Source organism: Tasmannia lanceolata, unplaced genomic scaffold (genome assembly GCF_043159265.1).
Source record: "Tasmannia lanceolata isolate RefF3 unplaced genomic scaffold, GAP_Taslan_0.1 ptg000044l, whole genome shotgun sequence".
Taxonomy (NCBI): domain Eukaryota; kingdom Viridiplantae; phylum Streptophyta; class Magnoliopsida; order Canellales; family Winteraceae; genus Tasmannia; species Tasmannia lanceolata.
Window position 1 is genome coordinate 5,119,247 of NW_027518721.1, and position 20,667 is coordinate 5,139,913.

Sequence of the window (20,667 nt, forward strand, 5' to 3'; positions counted from 1 at the left end):
TGGATAAGGGGCTAAGGGAATGTCACCCTAGCTACAAGATGTTATATGGTACCTAAGTAATTATGAGAATTTACATGTTGTGTGCACCTAAAATCTAAAGTACTCTATTATTTTTTTAAAAAGTATTTCGGGCCCACTTCATAGATGATCCAAATTGTTCATTCGTTGGGCCCCATCGGAAATAGACTACACATGGTAAATCATCTCCATTGGATGATCCTAATCGTCCTATCTACAATGGGATTGTTCGTTATAGAAACCTATATAGATCTGAGGGTTGGGATCATCCAATGGAGATGATTTATGGGGTGCATCTTATATATGTTGTGGCCCAACAATAATTCTCGTTTTTGGATGATATTTTCACTCCCCCACGTTCTCATCTATAATTCTTGTTTTTGGATGGAGATACTTTTGGATGATATTTTCAGTCCCCCACATTCTCATCCTTTAAGATAATGATTGGGCATTCTCAAATCTCATCCATCAGGAAGGGCAACTGATGAGGACTCTTATCATGTCAGACAAGGTTTAAAATTTCGGTTTCGGTAACCGTTTCGGACCCCACCAAAATTATGAAATTTCGGCCGAAATTTTGTAAAACTTTTTTTTTTTAATAAATAATGTCATTAAACCGAAATTTTGGACCGAAATCCGAAATTTGGTAAAGGGTGAAAAATGGAATTTCGGAAATTTTCGGTTTCGGTCCCCATCGGTGTCCGAAATTTCGGATTTCGGTCGAAATTTTAAACCATGATGTCAGAAGGGTACTGGGGTTTTTTCCGCACTCAATTTTGAAGAGACACCCGTGTTTCATCCTAGTTTTAAAAGGACCAGAAATCCATAATTCCTCAAGTGGAACTTGTACCCACATTCCGTACTTTCTCATTTTTGTCCCGTTGGTCATTATCACCTATGACGTTTGGTTACCCAGCTGTCGTCAACCGACGTGGCTCCGTCTCTGTAATCTGCATTGCCTTTTCATTGCCTTTCTCTCTACGTCTCTTATTTTTCTCCCCCCATTTTCTCAAAACTCCACCCCCCCTCTCTCAAACAGCCAAAAAAACCCTTATATCTAAAACCTAGGGTTTTTCATTCTCCCTCTCTGTACTAATTTCATCGATCCATGGCGTTTAAATCGCGTGAGAGAATGCTCTCGTTCGATCTCCTCGCAGCCTATGGCTCTGATGAAGACGAAACCCTCTCTCACCGATCAATCTCAGATTCGATTCACGAAAATAACACAGAAAAAACTAATCCGAATCGGCCATCTCGAAGAAAAAAGCGATCAAAGAGGAAGAAAAATATGATTTCAAATTCAAATAAAGAAGATCCAGTCATTTTACAGAGTGTTTGTTCGGAATTATACGATAAAGAATCGAAGATCTTTGAAAACGATTATTACGCGAACGCATTGAGTTCGGATCGATTCAATTACAGCATCCAAACTAGCAATTGCATAACAGTGATCGAACACATGGATTCGAATTTCGGTAATTCAATTCCGAGATCTATTTCTTTTGTTGAGTTAGGGCAGATGAATGTGAAGGATGAGAATGTGAAGGATGAGATTAGTGTGAATACGCAGAGTTTGATGGGGCAAGAGAAGGATGGACCTAGTGAGACCCTAACTAGGTTAGAAACTGCTAATTCATTGGATTGGAAGAGGCTAATGAAAGAAAATTTGAATTGTGAGTTTATCTTTACCAAGTACTTTATGTAATGTTATTAGATAGTATTATCTTTTTTAAAATTACCAATTTCAGCTACATTGGCCTGTAATTAGTTAAACCATGGTATGTGTTACTGGTACTTTGTTAAAATTTTATGCCCAACGACAAATGTATATGAATGTAGTTAGTAATCAAAATTTGAGTTGAAATTGCACACCGCCAGCATCGAGTGTTGAAAATTTAGCTCCATTGTTTTGAGTTGGGTCCTCAAGCTATTAAACGTTTTCTACATTTTTAATGTAAGAAATTTGGATAGATTGATGGGGCAACAGGGCATTGTATTCTTACTTTTACTCTTCTTGAATTTCCCATTGATATCAATTTCATACCCATAATGTGGTGTATTCTTAATTTTACTCGATGCTGGAACTTGTTAAAATTTTATGCCCAATGACAAATTTGTATGAAAGTAGTCAGTAATAAAAAATTCAGTTGATATTGCACACCGCCAGCATCGAATGTTGAAAATTTAGCTCCATTGTTTTGAGTTGCGTCTTCAAGCTATTAAACGTTTTCTAATTTTGTAATGTAAGAAATTCGGATAGATTGATGGGGGCACCTGGGAATTATATTCTTAATTTTACACTTCTTCAATTTCGTATAATAATAAAGCAATCAGTGTCAATAGCTCCATGCCTTTGTGTGTCAAACATTCTCTCTTAGGCTATGGTCCACTTTCGTTTTGTTTACTTGCTTAATAATTATGGTCCATCTCATTATCATGCATTGGCTTTGTGATTTGAATTTTTATTGGTCAAAGGCATCTTTGTTAGACTATGAGATTACAATCATTACATATTTACATTATCACCACATTTTGGTTAGACTATGTGGCAATCTCTAAAGCTTTAAAAATAAAATAAGACGAAGGGATGGGTTTTATGAATATCATTATTAGTGGTTAAAAGGATTGGACAATGCTTCCATTAAAAGAAGGGGATGGGAGAATGCTGCAAGTTGCAACATAACCCTAGTTGTGGATCTTACACAGGGCTAGTGGAAAGAATTCTTTAATTGAAGATGGAAAAGCGAAAATTTTTAGGTGATTGAAACTTGAACTAGCTAAAAGTAATATTATTGAGAGGATAGCTCACTTCTTTCTGAAAATGCTATCACTTTCTTAAGAGTCAAAAGAACTACATCAAGGGCAGGCTTTTTCCCATTTACTATTACATCTCTACCGACTCCATTCTTAGTGTGGGAATCAACAATATCATTCGCATCCCTCAATACGTGGAAAAAAGAGACATCTAACTCTATACAAATATAAAAATTTTGATTCCGGATATGAACAAATCTCTGCGGCCCTTCACTTCTCATTGCCTAGCAAATTGTGCTTAATGAGTCCCCTTCGAGAGCCGACCCCAACTAGTTTGAGACAAAGGCTTAGTTGAGTTGAGTCCCCTTCAAGGCTTTGACGCATAAATGACCACCAAGATTTAGTCTAAAGATACAGAGGACAGCCAAAGCACTACTATCAGCCTCAGACTAATCAACCACCCTTATTGGCCTGGAAAAAGCTAAAAAACAATCTACTATTTATCATTCCTAAAGACACACCAATCCTAGTCGGTCCTGAATTACTAATAGAGCAGCCAAATTATGGTAAATTATGGTAACATGTTTGCAAGTTCTTACTGTCTAGGTAGTAAATGTTATGTATTCATATACTTTGGAACGTATTGACCCCACTAAAAGCCTTGAACTAGCTATATATTGTGATGCGTTTCTCAATATAATTCTAGTATGTGTTTAGGAAACTTTTCAGTATTTTCCTGCACCTTTGGAAGTTTGTACATGTACTGCTTTCTATATTAGGCAGAGCTAAAAGTGAATGACTTTGATGCTCCCTCTTTTTCTTTTTGCTGACTATACTTGACTGCTGATTTACTTCCACATTCATTGGAATTCTCTGCAGCTTTCTTATCCATGGAGAAGTTACCTTTGAAATATTTTATGGAAGAGATTTCTGCTGGCAACTCTCTGCGCATCACTACTTCTGTTGGAAATGAGAAAAAACGACAAAGAGTCTACAATACTATGTTCCACGTGCCATGGAGATGTGAATTGGTACTATTTTTTTTTTATTTTCTTTTTTTTATCTCCTTTATCTGGTATTTAAATGAAGCAACTCATCTGCAGGATTTTATGTACCCAATATCTATTTCTTAGCATATAACTCATAAGTTGATTTATTTGTGTGTGATTTACATTCATTGTATAATTTGGAACTAGTTCATGATATTATGCATTAGTTTACAGAATCCAGGGTTGAATATCATGCCCCTATCAGTTAAAGAGTTAAAGTTGGCAACCATGCATTTCAATAAGCCCTTTTTGAGTCATTTATCTTGTACTCCTCGGACTTCATACTGTTAAGGGAGATTTTATATGGTGTGAGCCCTTATAGTCCCTTATTTTTCAAAAAGTACTGTGCGGACCACATCATAGGATGATCCAAACCGTCAATAAGATGGAACACAACGTAAATAGGTTGTTCCCCAAAAATCATTTCCATAGGATGACCCCAACCCACCGATCTATAGAGAACTGCATATTATGGAAGCCTCTATAGATCGGAGGGCTAGGATCATCCTATGGAAATGATTTTTGGGGAACAACCTATTTACGGCATGTTCCATCTTATGGACGGTTTGGATCATCCTATGATGTGGTCCGTACGGTACTTTTTGAAAAATAAGGGACTATAAGGGCTTACACCATATAAAAACTCCTGTTAAGGTATGCTTGGAACTGAGCACATACCTCTTCCTTCCTGAACTGGATGTGAATGAAAAAATGGAAAGATTGGCACTCTTGGAGGAACATGAGGAGATATTACGAAGGGAAGAGTTTCAATGGCATAAAAAATCGAGAGCACTGTGGCTTAAGGAAGACAATAATTCTAAATTCTTACATAGGATGGCAAGTGCGAGGCGGAGAGTCAATTCAATAAATTGTATCAAGGAGGGGGAAGCATTGGTGGAGGATAAGGAGCAGATCAAGAATCTTTTAATTGGATTCTTGTCAAAATTATGTAGTACCCGTGGAGGCCTAAATTGGAGGATCTTCAATTCCGATCATTGTCCCAAGTGCAAAGTGAGGTATTAGAAAGATTATTCATAGAGGAAGACGTGGAAGGAGCTATTTTTTCAATGAATAAAGACAAAGCGCCTGGACCTGACGGATTTTCTATGGGATTTTATCAAACTTATTGGGATATTATCAAGAAGGATGTTATCGCCTTTGTTCATGAATTCCTTGAGCGGGGAATTTTGAGTAAGGAGGCGAATACTACCTTCATTACATTAATACCGAAAAAGGATGGAGTTATTGGGATGAAAGATTTCAGACCAATAAGTCTGATTCATAGCATATCCAAAATTACCTCAAAGATTTTGGCTAGGAGATTGAAGTCTGTAATGGGGGATGTAATATATCAATTCCAGGGAGCGTTTGTAGACAAAAAACAGATTCTGGATGGGGTATTGATTGCGAACGAAATTCTCGTTTCCACTAAGAGGGGTGGTCACATGGGTTTGATTTTAAAGATTGATATTGAGAAAGCTTATGACCATGTGGATTGGAAGGTGTTGGAGTTTATTCAGGAAAAAATGGGTTTTGGAGCGAAGTGGAGACAGTGGATGAAGGCTTGCTACAGCTCTGCCTCTTTTTCTATTCTTATTAATGGGACAGCTGAAGGATACTTCAAGAGTGAAAGAGGGTTGAGATAAGGGGATCCCCTATTGCCGTACTTGTTTATTATGGTGGTGGAGGCTTTAAGTCTCTTAATAACTAAAGCCGAAGCAAAGGGATATATTAAATGCTTAACTCCAGGTCGATTCTCTCACTCCATTAGCCATCTTCAATTTGCGGTTGACACGCTGATATTCCTTGAAGAGCGGAAAGCTTACGTTGATAATATCAAAAGGATATTCAGGGGTCAATTTTTCAAAGAGCGTCTTGGCCGGCATAAATGTGGAACATAGCAAGATTAGAGATTATGCTGTTACCATTGGTTGTAATGAGAGAAAATTGCCAATGTCTTACCTTGGTCTCCCAACAGGTTTTGGAATGCCGTCTTAGTCACAGTGGGACCCGGTGATAGAAAGAATTGAAAGGAAGTTAGCAACATGGAAGAAAAATTATATATCCTTTGGTGGAAGGATTACACTAATCAAGCTGGCTCTCGCAAATATGCTGGTGTACTTCATGTCGTTGTATAAAGTACCGATTAAAATTGCACAAAGAACTGAGAAGCTGCAGAGGGACTTTCTTTGGGATGGGGATGGTAAAGGCTCAAAGTTGAAGCATCTACTCAATTGGAAAAAAAGGTAACTAAATTGAAGAAACATGGAGGCCTAGGAATTGGAAAAATTAGATTACGGAATAAGTCTTTGCTTGGGAAATGGCTGTGGAGATATGGAGCGGAAAAGAATTCTCTTTGGCATGAGGTTATTGGGAGCAAAGATGGCCGCGGATGGGGGCATTGGAATGCTAAACCACCTACCAGCGGAAATGGGTCGGGTTCGTGGAGATCGATTTGCTCAACTCGATCGGATTTTGATTCTCTTGTTCGATTCAAAGTTGGAAAGGGGAACGAAGTTCGCTTTTGGAAAGATTTGTGGGTTGGTGAGACACAATTGTGTTTCTCATTCCCGGATCTGTTCCGCATTGTTTCAAATGCCGGTGCAAAGGTTTCAAATTACTTGGTGAGAGGAAATGAGGGTGGGAATGGCTTTTCGGATATTCGAATACGGAGGAATCTGAAAGATGAAGAAGCGGACAACTTTGCGAACTCTTAAATGTGCTACAATCTTGCTGTTGTTTGCTATTTCAAGAGGATAAGAGAATTTGGACCTTTGAATATGAAGGAGACTTTTCAGTTAAATCTTTCTTTGCAGCTATGAACGAGGGGAATAGGAGTGCTTCACGTCGAGCTAAAATATGGATATCTATTGTACTGCCAAGGATAGTAGCATTTGCATGATTGGTGGTGCAAAAATGTATCAATACTCAAGACCGATTGAAGAGGAGGAAACTTCAAATGCCAAGCAGGTGCATTCTTTGTTTGAAGGAGGAGGAATCACTTGATAACTTTCTTCTACACTGCCCATTCTCTTATCAAGTATGGACCAATGCAATGAAATCTTTTGGTGTAGCTTGGGTTTGCCCTGAAAAGATAAATTGGCTATTATTAAATTGGCCTGGTGGCTTGTTGGGTGAAACTGGGCAAGCATTATGGAATGCGCTACCATATGTAATTGTGTGGAATATTTGGAAGTAAAGAAACAGTCGCATATTTGAAGAAAAAGTTCAGTCGGTGGAGAAGATCAATCTATTAATGAAAATTAAATTAATCTCATGGGTGAGACAAAAAAAAGGTCTGATCTATGGAATGGGTGAAATATTACGCAACTGGTGTGTTGTAATACGGGAAAGAAAAATAAAGCCTAAGATTACACCGATGTGGGAAGCACCGCCTGAAGGCTGGATGAAGCTGAATTTTGATGGAAGCTCTATAGGGAATCCCGGCAGAGCTGGTATTGGCGGTGTTGTTAGAAACTTAAGAGGTAAGGTTATGATGACTTTCTCGGGCCCAGCTGGCATCTGTGATTAGGGGTGTAAACGGATCGAATTCGGAGCGGATATGGCTATATCCGAATTCGAACAGTATACACTATCCGAATTCGGATTCGGATTCGACGGATATTTAATATCTATTACCGAATTCGTATCCGTCAGATATTGTTCGAATTCAATATTATCCGTATCCGTTTATCCGGTAAATTCGAACATTTTATTGCAGCACTTTATCTTTTTTCTCCTACTTACTCGAATGAATTTTCCAAACCCTAAAACTAACCTCTACATTCTCTTCAATAAATTAACTCTCAAACCCTAAAATATATGAGATCATCTTCTTCCTTTTAAAACAAAGGCAGAGAGAGAGAGGGAGGCGATGGGGATGGATGATAGTGTTGGTAGTGGTCTTTGGGTTTTTCCTTCTTTTTTTTGTATATGATGGAATGGATTTGGGTTATTTTGATGGAATGAGTTTGGGCTATTTTTGTTTTTATTTTTATTTTTCTAAAAAGAATATTCACTTTTCTTATAGAAACAAAAGATAGTGTGTCATTACTAAAAATAAATATTAATGATATTATTAATAATAAATAAAAAGATTTACTTCTCGAATTCGGATGTTAAACGGATCGGATATACCATTTACCAGATTCGCATCCGCTGAGAGCTGGATATCTCATAAACGGATTCGGATAATATCCGCTTGAAACGGATTCGGATAATATTCGCTTTAAATGGATTCGGATGCGGACGGTAATCGAATTTCTGAATATCTATTTACACCCCTATCTGTGATGCGAATGAAGCGGAAGCGAGTGCTCTTTGTTTTGGTCTTAGATGGTACTCTGGCAACAATCTGGGACCGTTAATTATAGAGGGAGACTCTACTAATGCGGTAGCATGGGCAAAGAATGAATCTCCCGGACCATAGAAACTTCACAAAACTATTGAGGAAACTCGGGATTTGGTTCGCATTATTGGTCCCCAAATTCAACATAGAAGGCGGTCGGCAAATAAACTTGCTGATCGATTGGCAAAAGAGGAGGTCCTTTTGGAGTCGATCGCCACAATCATACCCGATTCTCGTTCGGAGGGCGATAATTTGAAAGCGGAGGGTTGTTTTTGTTTGTTTTTCTACTTCTGATGTTATGTTTCTTTCAATGGTGGTGACATCTGGTCCCCTACTTGTAATAATCATCATTAGTAATATATTCATCTTTTAAAAAAAAGGTATGCTGGGAACTCTTTTACTATATAAATGAGGAACATGTTTCCTGATATAAGGAAATGCATTTCTTGAAATAGGAAGAATTTTCTTATTTTTGGAAACATTTTCTTTTTCAGTTTTCTGAAATATTTTTTTGTTTCTTTGATTTTTTGAAGAACTTTTTAAAGCCTAATAAATTTTACTTTCTATATTATCTATGAACTTCTTATTTATAAACCTTAAAATCAAACCTAGGCTTTGAAGTTTGAGAAGAGGAGCTAAGAAGTCAGGTATCTTTGGAGCATTGGCCTCCCCAAAGTTGAATTGCAAGAAGGTTTCATCCAACTGGCTACTAGGAACTTCTTCTGGCAGCCTCTCTCTGTCCTTTTTCGTATAAGCTGAGATGCAGGAAGAGATTTATGGCATCTTGTCGGGGTTCATCTTGGCAAGTGACAAGAAAGATGGCTATGGAAGAACGATGGATGGGATGCTGAGAATATTAATAAATATGACTCCACGATTGACGGGGGGATTTGATTGAGCGCTTAGCTCCTGTGGTAATTGGTATTGCACTAGTTCTTAGTTTGTTCCTTCTAGGTTATGATGAGCAGGGACTCTTCTGACCTGTGAGTTGCTGACACTAAAATTCCATTTTCAATTTCAATCTAATAACTATCGAAGTTCAATTTTTCTCTTTGCAATCAAAATTTTCTAACAGAAGAATTACTGAGCGGTATCCATTTCAAGTTACAAAGTGCGTAAAAAGAAAACTAGAAATACTACTTCATACAAACATTCTCCTTCTAACTAACAAAGACATGAGTGAAATCATTCAAAAAAAAAAAAGAAAAAAGGCCAAAGACAGGAGTGAATGATCTTTCTTCTACTCTCTTTGGGCTGCTCTGACGTTTATTGTGGCAACAATGACCAATTTTGCGGTCGTTGGATTCAGTCATTACATCTAACCTCTTCATTGAGCTTTTCAAAGGCAAGGTGCCTTTGCCTAGGCATGTGCTAACAGAGCAAGATAGTTTGACTCAGTTGACAAATTAGCGTATATGAGGTTACTTTAATCAAGCAAAACAATCCAAGTATTTTAAAGTAGTATTAAAGAATTATCTTCGCATTCCATAGTAATCAAGACCAGTAGTGCACTAGTTCTTAGTTTGTTCTTTCTAGGTTATGATGAGCTGGGACTCTTCTGACATGTGAGTTGCTGACACTAAAATTCCATTTTCAATTTCAATCTAATAAATATCCAAGTTCAATTTTTCTCTTTGCAATCAAAATTTTCTAACAGAAGAATTACTGAGCGCATAATATCCATTTCAAGTTACAAAGTGAGAAAAAAGAAAACTAGAAATACTACTTTATACAAACATTCTCCTTCTAACTAACAAAGACATGAGTGAAATCATTCAAAAAAAAAAAAAAAAAACAAAAAAAAAACAAAGGCACGAGTGAATGAACTCTCTGGAGGCTGCTCTGACATTTATTGTGACAACAATGACCAAATTTTGCTGTTGTTGGATTCAGTCATTACATCTAACCTCTTCATTGAGCTTTTCAAAGGCAAGGTGCCTAGGCAAAGGCATGTGATAACAGAGCAAGATAGTTTGACTCAGTTGACAAATTAGCATATATGAGGTTACTTTAATCAAGTAAAACAATCCAAGTATTTTAAAGTAGTATTTAAGAACTATCTTCACATTCCATAGTAATCAAGATTATGCATGTAGTTTATTTATTTTGTGTACGTAATTATGCTGTTATCGCTTAAAAAATAAAATGTGCACTTGTGCCTGTATTTTCTACCCGTTCATGGTTAATGTGGTCATAACCTCGAGGTCATGGTTTCCTTTCCAGCTTACCAACCAAAAAGTGGAGGAATGCCGTAGTAGGGGGGGCTACCTCATTAGATCTAGTGGCCCCAAAATCACACCAGTCAGACAATCCTAACATCTAATTAAATGCATTCTTGTTCTTGACTGTGGACAGTCAAAAACTAGCTGTAGGCAACGGTTATTCAACAACCAAGAATACATATAAACGGAAGTTTAGGAGTTTTATGGATGTTTGGATTTTCGATCGGTGTTATTTTTTGGGCCATTAGAAATCCTATATAGGGCCTATCATACGGGTGAACTAGATCAACCAAATGTGTTCCTTTCCTTTTATGTAATAGTGGGTATTATGCCTCATTGTATTACAATGAAATCATGGCTACCCAAGCATTCATCCCAAAAAGTGATTTAGGTAGGGACTTATATGTGATATGAAATTTCCAAATGATTGGAATGGCTATAAATGATGTCTACGGAAATATGGATCATAAAAATGTTCTCAATCTGTTGAATTTTACTTTTTATTTTTATGTATAGGCTTTAACCGTTGCATATTGTTCCTTCTCGACGACTTTTCTGACATTAATAATGTTGTTGCAGCTTATTGACGTTGGCTTCTTAGTCTGTTTGGATTCGTTTCTGTCATTACTAACTATCATGCCAGCTAGGATTGTGATGAAATTTTGGAGGTTTTTGAAAAACAAGTGAGACGCCAAACTTTTAATCATACTTGGTTTTTTGGAGCAAAGCATTTATTAATGAATTGGCGTGCTAAGATCTTGCTAATTGAATAATTTTCTGACTTATTACTTATTTTCTAAAATTTAATGGCATTCAATTGTATTATGCAACCAATTCATGCTCGTGTAAATTCCATTTAGTGTCTGTGTTAGTAATTTAGTGTCATCATGCATTGTAATCCAACCTCTCCTGGCAAAACAAAGATTGGAAAATCTCAAATTCAGTGTATTGTCTGTGTGTCTTTCCTGAGCCTCTTATGTTGTGTTGTGTGATTACACCCTCACAAGTCACAATAACTTAGGCATGAAATTTCTTTTGATTTATCATTAAAAAAGGAAATTTCTTTTGATTTGAAGGATTCCAGGGTGTAGATAGCTTTGTGCTCTGCCTTAAACGCCCATGGGCAGGAGGGACAGCTACATGCTGTCAGCCTGTGCACTGGAAAGAGGACTTGGACACCCTATGTGATCCTTTATTCACAAGGGTAGTGCTAGAAACCACCCTTGCAGCAATCAAGGCCCGTGTTCTGCACCTGGGTCTTCAGGATGAGCCTACGCTGAGAAACTCCATCTTTGCTGAGAGCATGCGGTGTCCCTTATTCACCCCAAACTCTTCTTCCAAAAGCTGCACTTGGGTACGACCGAAGCTAGGAACTGCAAAGTTGAACACTGGTGCATCTTTAACTGAAGACAATGCTTGAATTGGAGGTATCATTCGTACATCTGATAGTCATATTATTGGGATGTACTCCACCCAAACTCATCCAGCCCCTATATATCTTCTTGAGTTGAAGGCCATCCTCCAAGGGATAAAACTAGCAAAGTGCAAAAACATCACAAAGGTATGGGTTGAATCGGACTCCATGGTTGCAGTAGAAGTCCTCAGTGGTGAATATAAGTGTCCCTGGCGAGCGATTCTGCTCTGGAAAGAGATCCGAGATAGTCTTCTGAGTTTTGAAAATTGGAAAATATCTCATATATGTCGCGAAGCCAATGGAGCTGCTGATTTTTTATCCAAGCCGGATTGCCCCTGTAAAAGTACAGATATAGATCCTATGTCATCCCCATCCCCACTCTCCTTTTGGAGATTGTATCACAGGACTCTAATGGAGCCTGTTACTCTAGATTGTAACTCTCACTCTTCTTTTATTTAATTCTGGTAGGGGTCCGTGCCTAACCTCAGCTTTCCTATAAAAAAAATAGCAACTGTTTGCCTGCACTTTGGTTGTGATCATATTCTTTTATCTGAAACCACAAGTATAGCTTGTATACTTGTGTGGTTTAACCAAACCTCTTTGATAGGCTAGTACATGCTTGAGCTCCCCGGATCTGTGTTACTTCTCCGCAAGAGTGGAGCAATACTGAATCAAATCCTCTTTCTCCAAAGAGTCATGCCCAGCTTTAAAATTAACTTATTCCTTAATAAAGGGCTGAAATTCCCTAAGCTTGTTGATGGGATTGAACTATGTCTGGTTACTGAGTGATCAATTAGAAAATCCCTTGTATTTTAATAACTGCTGTGGAATGTCAGTTATGAGGAAGATTATAAAAGATTTTACAATGAGATGGCTGGTAACAAGGTGACTGGATGAGAAAGGATGGGACGTCGGTAGTTTTGGCTTCTTCCTTTGATAGATATGGAAAACCAATTCTTCTTCATTACTTTTCACTTGCGAATGACATACAATCTTTTCCTCTTTTCTTGATAGTGACAGTGATTAAGCTGAAGAGGTGGCTTTGATATGTTACTATATTCAAAATGCTTGTAAATGGGTTAATATAACTTAGTTTATTGGGTGGTAAGGACCTTTAAATAACCTTTTTCTCTTAACCTTCCAGAATTCAGCATAGTAAAAATTAAGAAGAAACAGAAGTTGATTAGAAGTTTCATAGATGGTTTTCAATTAAACAAGGTGAGCAGATCAACATGCCTAAAAAAAAGAATAGACGCAGGAGCAAGAGGAAGGGAAAACATACTGAAGAAAAATAAATTCTGAAATTAAAAAAAAAAACGCAGAGAAAGTGCATGTATTTGTGCACGCGATGCAGAGTATTTCAAAAGTACAACCACGATGAATTGGAATTAGGTCGTGCATAACAAATTACATAAGATGGTAAAGTATAAATAATATTGTTAATAGGAAGAGCATAAATAATATCCCATATGGATGGTGGATAAGGTAGCTTAGGCAATGGATATATAAAGTAACAGAGGAAAGATGTAAGGGGATGTTTGGTCCTTACTCCTTAGTAACCAGAGATTTCACACCTTAGGTGTAGCTCTTTCTATGAATCCTTTTTCTTCCACTCATTTTCTAGCTTTATACCGTACCTTCGTCCCCACCACCATCAGCTACTACCACCATCACTCTGTTATCTCTGCCTTCCCCTTTGAAAAGCTAAACTGTCTTGAGAGACAGATTCTCTGGGACTTTACGAAATGGAAGGGCCTTCTAGTTGTGAGAGCTTACAGAATGATCATATGATTCATATATTCATATTGATATGTCAGTCGCTGTGGTCTTATAATCTATGTTGTGTTCTATGTAGTTCTGGTTTTCTTTCGTTCTAAAGTAATTATTCAGGGAAATAGTTGCCCAAGGTGTAGATTGAGACAAAAGACTATTGCCAGGCTAATCTTCAAAATCGTAGTAGGGCTGCCTACCAATGTTTTTTGAGATGCATAATGTCTGACATATCATCAAGACAATCATAGGGAACATGTTACAGGAACAAAACATGGTGGTTGACATGGAATTATCCTATATTTGGACATAAGCATTTATATCCTTTTTAGTTATAGTATATTCAAGAAATACACAGAAATCTTACTTGGCCCACAATTATCTGTAGGTTATCTTGAAAAAGGAATGCAACATGTGCACCAAAAGAAGCAGTCTATTATAGGCTGTCGCTTTCCCACGAGTTTGTGGATGGGTGATATATCTTCAATCACAAAATAATGAATGTTTTTTATGAGATGAATGGCGGTTAATGACTGCTTCACCCCAAAAATGCTTTGGAACATAAGAACCGACTATTATTTTTCAAGAATGTGCCAGGTCTTCCTCACAACCACTCTATCCTATTGTAGAAGATGAGGATAACTGCAATAGGGAATGATTCCTTTGATGAAAAGAAATCTCTAAAACTGTCAGCATTTTTAAAATGGACGTGGAGCTGATTTTCAATCATTAGGCAAAACTTTTGAATTATACTCCGTTTTTTTTTGGCATCCAAACAGCAACACCATGCAGATCTTGAATATCAATAAAATAAAATGACCTTTAGAGTGGAAGAACACCTTCCCCTAGGCATCAATACGAACTAAGTAAAACTGACGTGAACTAGAATTGCTTCAAAAAAAAAGAAAAAGGATTCAGTGAAAACCTAGGTGAACTGCAATACTTTGATAAGAAAACTCCTTTAAAGAATAGGTTTTCAACCCGTTCATGAAAAATATTTAGGGAAAAACATTATGCCTGTTATTCAGTTATTAATAGAATATTAAATTACAAGAATGCTCTCAGCTGAGAAGATTGTGAGCTTAGCTTAAGTCAATCATAAGAAAATTAACACCCTGACATAAACATTCTTTCATGAGTACCTTATCTACCACCACTAACACCTGATGCAACAGGATGTGGTTAAATTGGCTCATACTGAATCCTGTACGACTTTCTGTATCATGTGGTTGATGTAAAAGAGCAACTAAAACTTAAATAAAACCCTACCCTATGGATAAGTGTCGACCACTAAGTGGACCACATTAAATCTCATGAAAATGCGAAAGAGATTTAAATTTCTAAATGGACCAGTTTGACCAAAGTCAACTATCCAAAATTATTAAAATTCTCCTATTGATGGTTTTGAATTGGGTTCAATTCTTGATGGACCCCACATCCATCTAAACTCTTTTGACGCTTCCATGGATGATTTCTTTGCTCGGACTTGGTCATAGATGGTCCTCATCAAATTGTGCATTGTTTACTGATGGGGTATGAAAAGCAACGACCAATTGGCTATCGACACGTGGCCCTTAAAGGGCCCACCACGAATTCGGCACCTGCCCAGGGGTAATCCGATAATTACCTGAGAGTAGGTAAACCTAAACCCACAAATGGGCCGACACCTGTCCTGGGGTAGGTAATCCAACCACCCCAGGCCTCCCTCTATAAAAGACCTCAAGGCTCAAAGCAGGGTAATAACTTCTAAGGGACCACTCTTAAAGCTTTTTGGCTCTGCACTCCTACTCATACTGACTTGAGTGTCGAAGGGCCCATCCGGAGCAACAACTCCGGGTTGGTCTTCTGACCTCGTACGCTCTTGTGCAGGACTCACTTCCTTCACCTCAGCTCCTTGGGTCCGCCAGCTCAGCTCACACGTCACTGCCGTATCTGTTACCGATTTTAGGCCTAACAGATTGGAGCCATCCGTGGGACCCTGAACTAAAAGCTGTTCAAATCCCCTATACAAAATGGCAGGGCGGAAGAGTGCTCGGGTACCAACTGCCCGTACTACCCGAGCTGTGGTACCTCGCGGGGTTCGAAGTGACCAAATCGCCTCGCAGGTGGTAGCTCCCTCTGCAACAGCAGAGCAGAGCCCGGCTCATTCGGAACACCTCAATCCCACTCCCACTCCGGATCAAGTTCAAGCTCTCTTTCAACAGATGACCGCTCTTGTTGGTCAATACCAACATTTGATCCAAGCGCCTCCCCAGCATCCCCCAGAGGCCCCACGACCCGTACAGGAAAGGTCGAGTGCGCACAGGGGAGAGCCAGCGCGCCCTAGTGGAAACCGGACCCACCACTCCACAAGGCGAGTCCATCATTCCAGAACCAGGCATGCCTACACAGAGCCTCGCCACCGCCAGAGGTCACGATCTCGCTCCGCCCAAAAGCACCAAGCCAAGGAAGACCGTGTGCCGCGGTCAAGGACAAAGAAGAGAAAAGAAGAGCTCAAAAGCAAGACTAGCCACATACGTGCCGAGGTCGCAGTACTAATGCCGAGCCCGACCAGGACCTCTTCCCTAGAAAAGTCCGCACAATGAATCAGGCCCTCCCGATGCAACTCCTCACAGACTAGAGCAAACGTTCTCATATCCTCGCCCTCCAAGAACGGATTGCGGCTCAGCGCAATTGTATCTGGGGTGTCCCACTTCAAAGGAACCGGCCAGGGCTCAGTGGGCTCGCCGTTCTCAACATAGAAGAACCTGTTCTTCCATAGATGTATGGAGGATGGAATGCCAGTAATCATTTTCACCCCAGGGCGTTGGCTGATGTAAATCCAGCCTTCGTCCTTATGCCACTTCAGACGCGCACACATCCGAAACAGCGGTACCGACAAGCTCCTTTGGAGCCAGCCCTGGATGAGGTATATGAACCCGATCAGCGTGCTCCATAAGTTCGGCCCGACCTGAGCCGGAGCCAGGCCGTAATATCAAAGCACTGCGACGAAGAACGGATGCAAGGGGAACCTGAGCCCGGCTCTTAACGACTCATCATATATACAGATGTCGGTACTGTCGTTGCAAGCCCTATCTCCCTCTATGGCAGCCCTCAGCCTGAACCTTTGGGGAATACAATACCTATCTCTAATGTCCCATAATTTGGACTCATCAAGGATATTCTCCTCGTAAAGAGCCTGAATATTATATTTGGGATCGGCGTCCATCCGAGCCCTAGCAGTGACCTCGACGGCCCGGCCCGGAAGGAATGTAGTGGACGCCTCGGCGGCGTCACTACCTGCACTCACCTCTGCCCGAAAGTAACTATCCGTTGGGGGCGGGGTGGTATTCAGATCCAAAATCACCTCGTCCCCACTATCTACGATCTCTACGCTAACATCAGGACTCGCCATATACAGGCCGGGAATCCTGGTCGGATTAGTATGGGTCCTCTCCGACGAACTAGACCCTGAGCTGGTAGAAGATGCGGACTCCCCCGAAGAGGACCTAGAACCGGACTCAGAACTTGAAGCACTACCGGACATAAAGAACCCTGAAAGAGAAATCAAATAGATACGTGCTAAAAGAAGATTACCGGCCTGAGGAGAAAGGCTCCTAAGCTTGCGGACGACCATTACCGGCCTCAGCTCACAAGTCACTGCCGTATCTGTTACCGATTTTAGGCCTAACCTTACCCCAATTGTTTTTCTGTTAAATTTTCACATTGCTTGTATTCATTTTGTTTGGTTATGTAGCATAGTTTAGGGTGTTGAATTGATTCTTAGATGCTCAACTGGATCCGCACATTTTATTCCTTTTTCCCTATTGTTCTATCCACACTCCTGTTATGGTGGCTTGCAATATTTACACGTTGAACAAACAATTTTTGTGGCAGGCAGTTCCAGAGGCCTTGTGCAGCAGAAATGTCTGATTTCGGCTGCTTTGTCGTATTGGCTTGTGGAATCATTATTTTGGAGGCAACAGGTGGGTTTTATGAAGCCCTAGCACCTTTACTCTGAATTAAATTTGTATAGTCCCTTCCATTTTCTGTTCAAATCTTCAACTCATTAGCCTTGCTACTTGGAAGAAGGCAAATGCAATTGTTTGTTTATGTTGACTGGGAAATTCTTCTCCATTTTCTTGCATCAGATATCAGCCTAATATACCACATTATTCGTGGACAAGGAACAATCAAACTCTATGTGGTGTACAATGTATTAGAGGTGAAAAAATGGATTGAATTTTTGAAATTAAATTTTAGAGTCGGTAATGGAACATTTATTTAAAATGATTCTCATTCCTGCATGCAGGTATTTGATAAACTTTGTCAATCTTTTGGGGGAGATGTTTTACAAGTTCTGTTCAATTCTGCAGAGGGAGTTTCCAGTTGTTCACCAGAAAACATGGCATTTGAGCTTATGAGATTCATTCTTGACCAAACAATTGCCGTGGTTGCATTTAATATCCTTTTCTGGAAAATAATATTTTTATCTATTTTGGAAGTTTACCTGACTTGAGATATTTCCTTAGCTTGTCATACCTGTGCATTCATTTGTCTTATTAGCTCAGGCAATTACTTTATCTACCTGCATTGTTGCACACAATAATGCTTTGCTGGCTCTGCTCGTGTCAAATAATTTTGCTGAGATCAAAAGCAATGTTTTTAAACGTCTTAGCAAGGAAAACCTTCACAATCTTGTGTACTTCGGTGAGTTACCATCTGTCCACAATTTCTCAATTTCCAGTATGTCAATATGATATTTTCCATGAAGCATTATTGCTGTTGAGTATTGTGTGTTTTTGAGTGCTTTACAAATTCCCAACTTATCTTTTCTTTCCCAAATCAATTGGTCTTAGGTTGTATGCTTGTACGCTATTCCCTTGGATGGTTCTCAAGATAGTTCTTTAAGCTTAACTTAAGCCAGGCTCTTATTCTTCTAATTCCTTCCAGAAATTTGTTTCTGCATCTGGTCTGTGACAGTCATCATTATATTCTTATATACATTTGTGACTGCTGACTTTCCAAATTTTAATTGAAAACTTCCTGATTTTGGAGAAATTAATTGCAACGGATCCCTTTTTTCTGTAATAATATGTTATTAGATTCAAATGTTTTGATACTCTGCACGTCCAGCTTTCTAGCATTTTGATTCTGTAGTTCTCTGTTTTTTTGTTTTTGTTTGACTTCTATTTGCTTTAGTTATGCTGTTTAGCTTGGTTTCACTTTTCCTTTTATGTTATTTGTAATGACCAGACACAATAGAGAGGTTCCACATTACAGCATTTATTTTATTCGTATTAGCTCAGAATATCTTGGAGGCAGAGGGACCCTGGTTTGGGAGTTTCCTTACTGTAAGTTTTTCCATACATTTCTGAGCACGGTTTTCTTTCTAAGAATAAATACAAATAAATCTATCACTTTTCATGCATGCCACTTATTTACTGCTTATGTTGTTTGTTTGGAGATCTCAGAATGCTCTCCTGGTTTTCTTATGTGAAGTGGTAATTGATTTAATCAAGCATTCATTCCTTGCGAAATTTAATGAAATAAAGCCTGTTGCCTATTCTGAGTTTCTGGAACACCTCTGCAAACAGGTACTCTACTTCTACCCCTTCCTAGTTTCATTTGCATTTCTGCATCTAGTTTACATGTCCATGTTGATGGCTTATAGGTTTTCTCGATATCATCCATGTTTCAAATAAATTCATGTTTCAAATAAATGAGTCTTGGGTTTGAGCCATGGAACTGGATCCTCTATTATGATCTATATGCACCCCAGTTTTTACGGTTACTTAGTTTCCTTTGTGATTGGTAGTATTAGTTTTTTTTTTCATATTTTTCTGCAACTAGATGGAATTCTCTATCAATTTTGAACGAGTGTTTGGTTGCTTTATTGTTGGTGTAAATGGAAAAAATGCAAGTTTGCTTGTTACTGAGAAGACTATTATGTCTGCCTGGTCAAGCCAGTTTCAAAGTCTTCTTGTGCTAACATTTCAGACTTCTTTTAGTATGTTCTTACCTGTATTTCTCTAGGATTTCAGTGTACATTTTCTGGGAAAATATTGGCATTTTCCTCCAGCAAATAATGTTCATATTTTTTCTTTGATATGTGAGGATGAAGTTTGAAACCTTTTAACACAGAAATTCAAGGCCACACACACAGTTCTGCATGGTTTACTGTCCTGTGTTTGTAAGTCTTCTGTTTTCGCCTTCGGTAAAACCCCATGATCACAAGGTTGTTCATGTTTCTACTTCAAAAATTTGTTACAAAGAGCCCTTCACAATTGCCTAAAATAAGCACATGTTGATCTAAGCGCGTGTTGATCTGGGAAAGTATTGTTCACCATACTGACAGTTTTTTTCTTGTTCAGACTCTTAACATTGAGCCAGAGGACGGCCGAAGAAACCTGACTTTTGTCCCTCTAGCACCAGCTTGTGTGGTAGGGATCAGTTTCCAATTTGAGTGCTTTAAATTCTTCAAACAAATGTTTGAGATTTCTTAGTTAATCATGTTAGTTTATGCTATCTGGGTACAGGTAATTCGAGTGCTTACTCCAGTGTACGCGGCTCATCTTCCTAATGGCCCACTTCCATGGAGGCTTTTCTGGATCTTTTTCTTGTCAGCCATGACCTACATCATGTTAGTCACACTCAAGATAATGGTGGGTATGGGCCTAAACCTTCATGCCACATGGTATGTCAATAGGTGTCTAAAGAGAAAACACCACCTTCATTTGGACTAGAGCATTAGATTTTTTCGTGGGTCTACATTTAGTAAACATGGGCTTGTTAGCACCTTCAACTCCGCCCATTTAGTAAACGTGAGTGGAACCTTCACTTGATCAGTGAAGCATTTTCTCACAGACTAGCTGCATGGGGTGCACTTGCATGAACGAACAGCTTGCACTGGAACTGGCTGGCCTTGAGGTTGAGTCTATACACATTCCAATTACAAGAAGATGTACTTTTGTTTCGCCGCATTTTCAGTATATAAGATGAGGCCATATATACAAACCTTAGAGTGTAGTCGTGAACAAGTAATTGTGCTCCATTTGTGTGAGGGGGCATGATTTCTGCTCTCTTACTGATAGCAAAGTTCTTTTTTCTTCA

The 20,667-nt window shown here is 39.0% G+C and overlaps 1 protein-coding gene across 2 annotated transcripts; it reads left to right on the forward strand.

Moving 5' to 3' along the window:
* The first annotated feature begins 996 nt into the window (after positions 1-996).
* LOC143863867 (protein POLLEN DEFECTIVE IN GUIDANCE 1-like) lies at positions 997-20,667 on the forward strand. Of its 2 annotated transcripts, none has more exons than XM_077374649.1 (11): positions 997-1,691; positions 3,652-3,803; positions 10,971-11,074; positions 17,452-17,540; positions 17,706-17,779; positions 17,867-18,017; positions 18,097-18,264; positions 18,811-18,908; positions 19,029-19,151; positions 19,929-19,997; positions 20,094-20,667. In XM_077374649.1, exons 1-11 carry the CDS (start codon positions 1,127-1,129, stop codon positions 20,298-20,300), a joined length of 1,800 nt encoding a protein of 599 aa, XP_077230764.1. In that variant the 5' UTR covers positions 997-1,126; the 3' UTR covers positions 20,301-20,667. The 2 variants fall into 2 exon arrangements, with proteins under 2 accessions (XP_077230764.1, XP_077230765.1); XM_077374650.1 differs by having other exon boundaries at positions 18,859-18,908.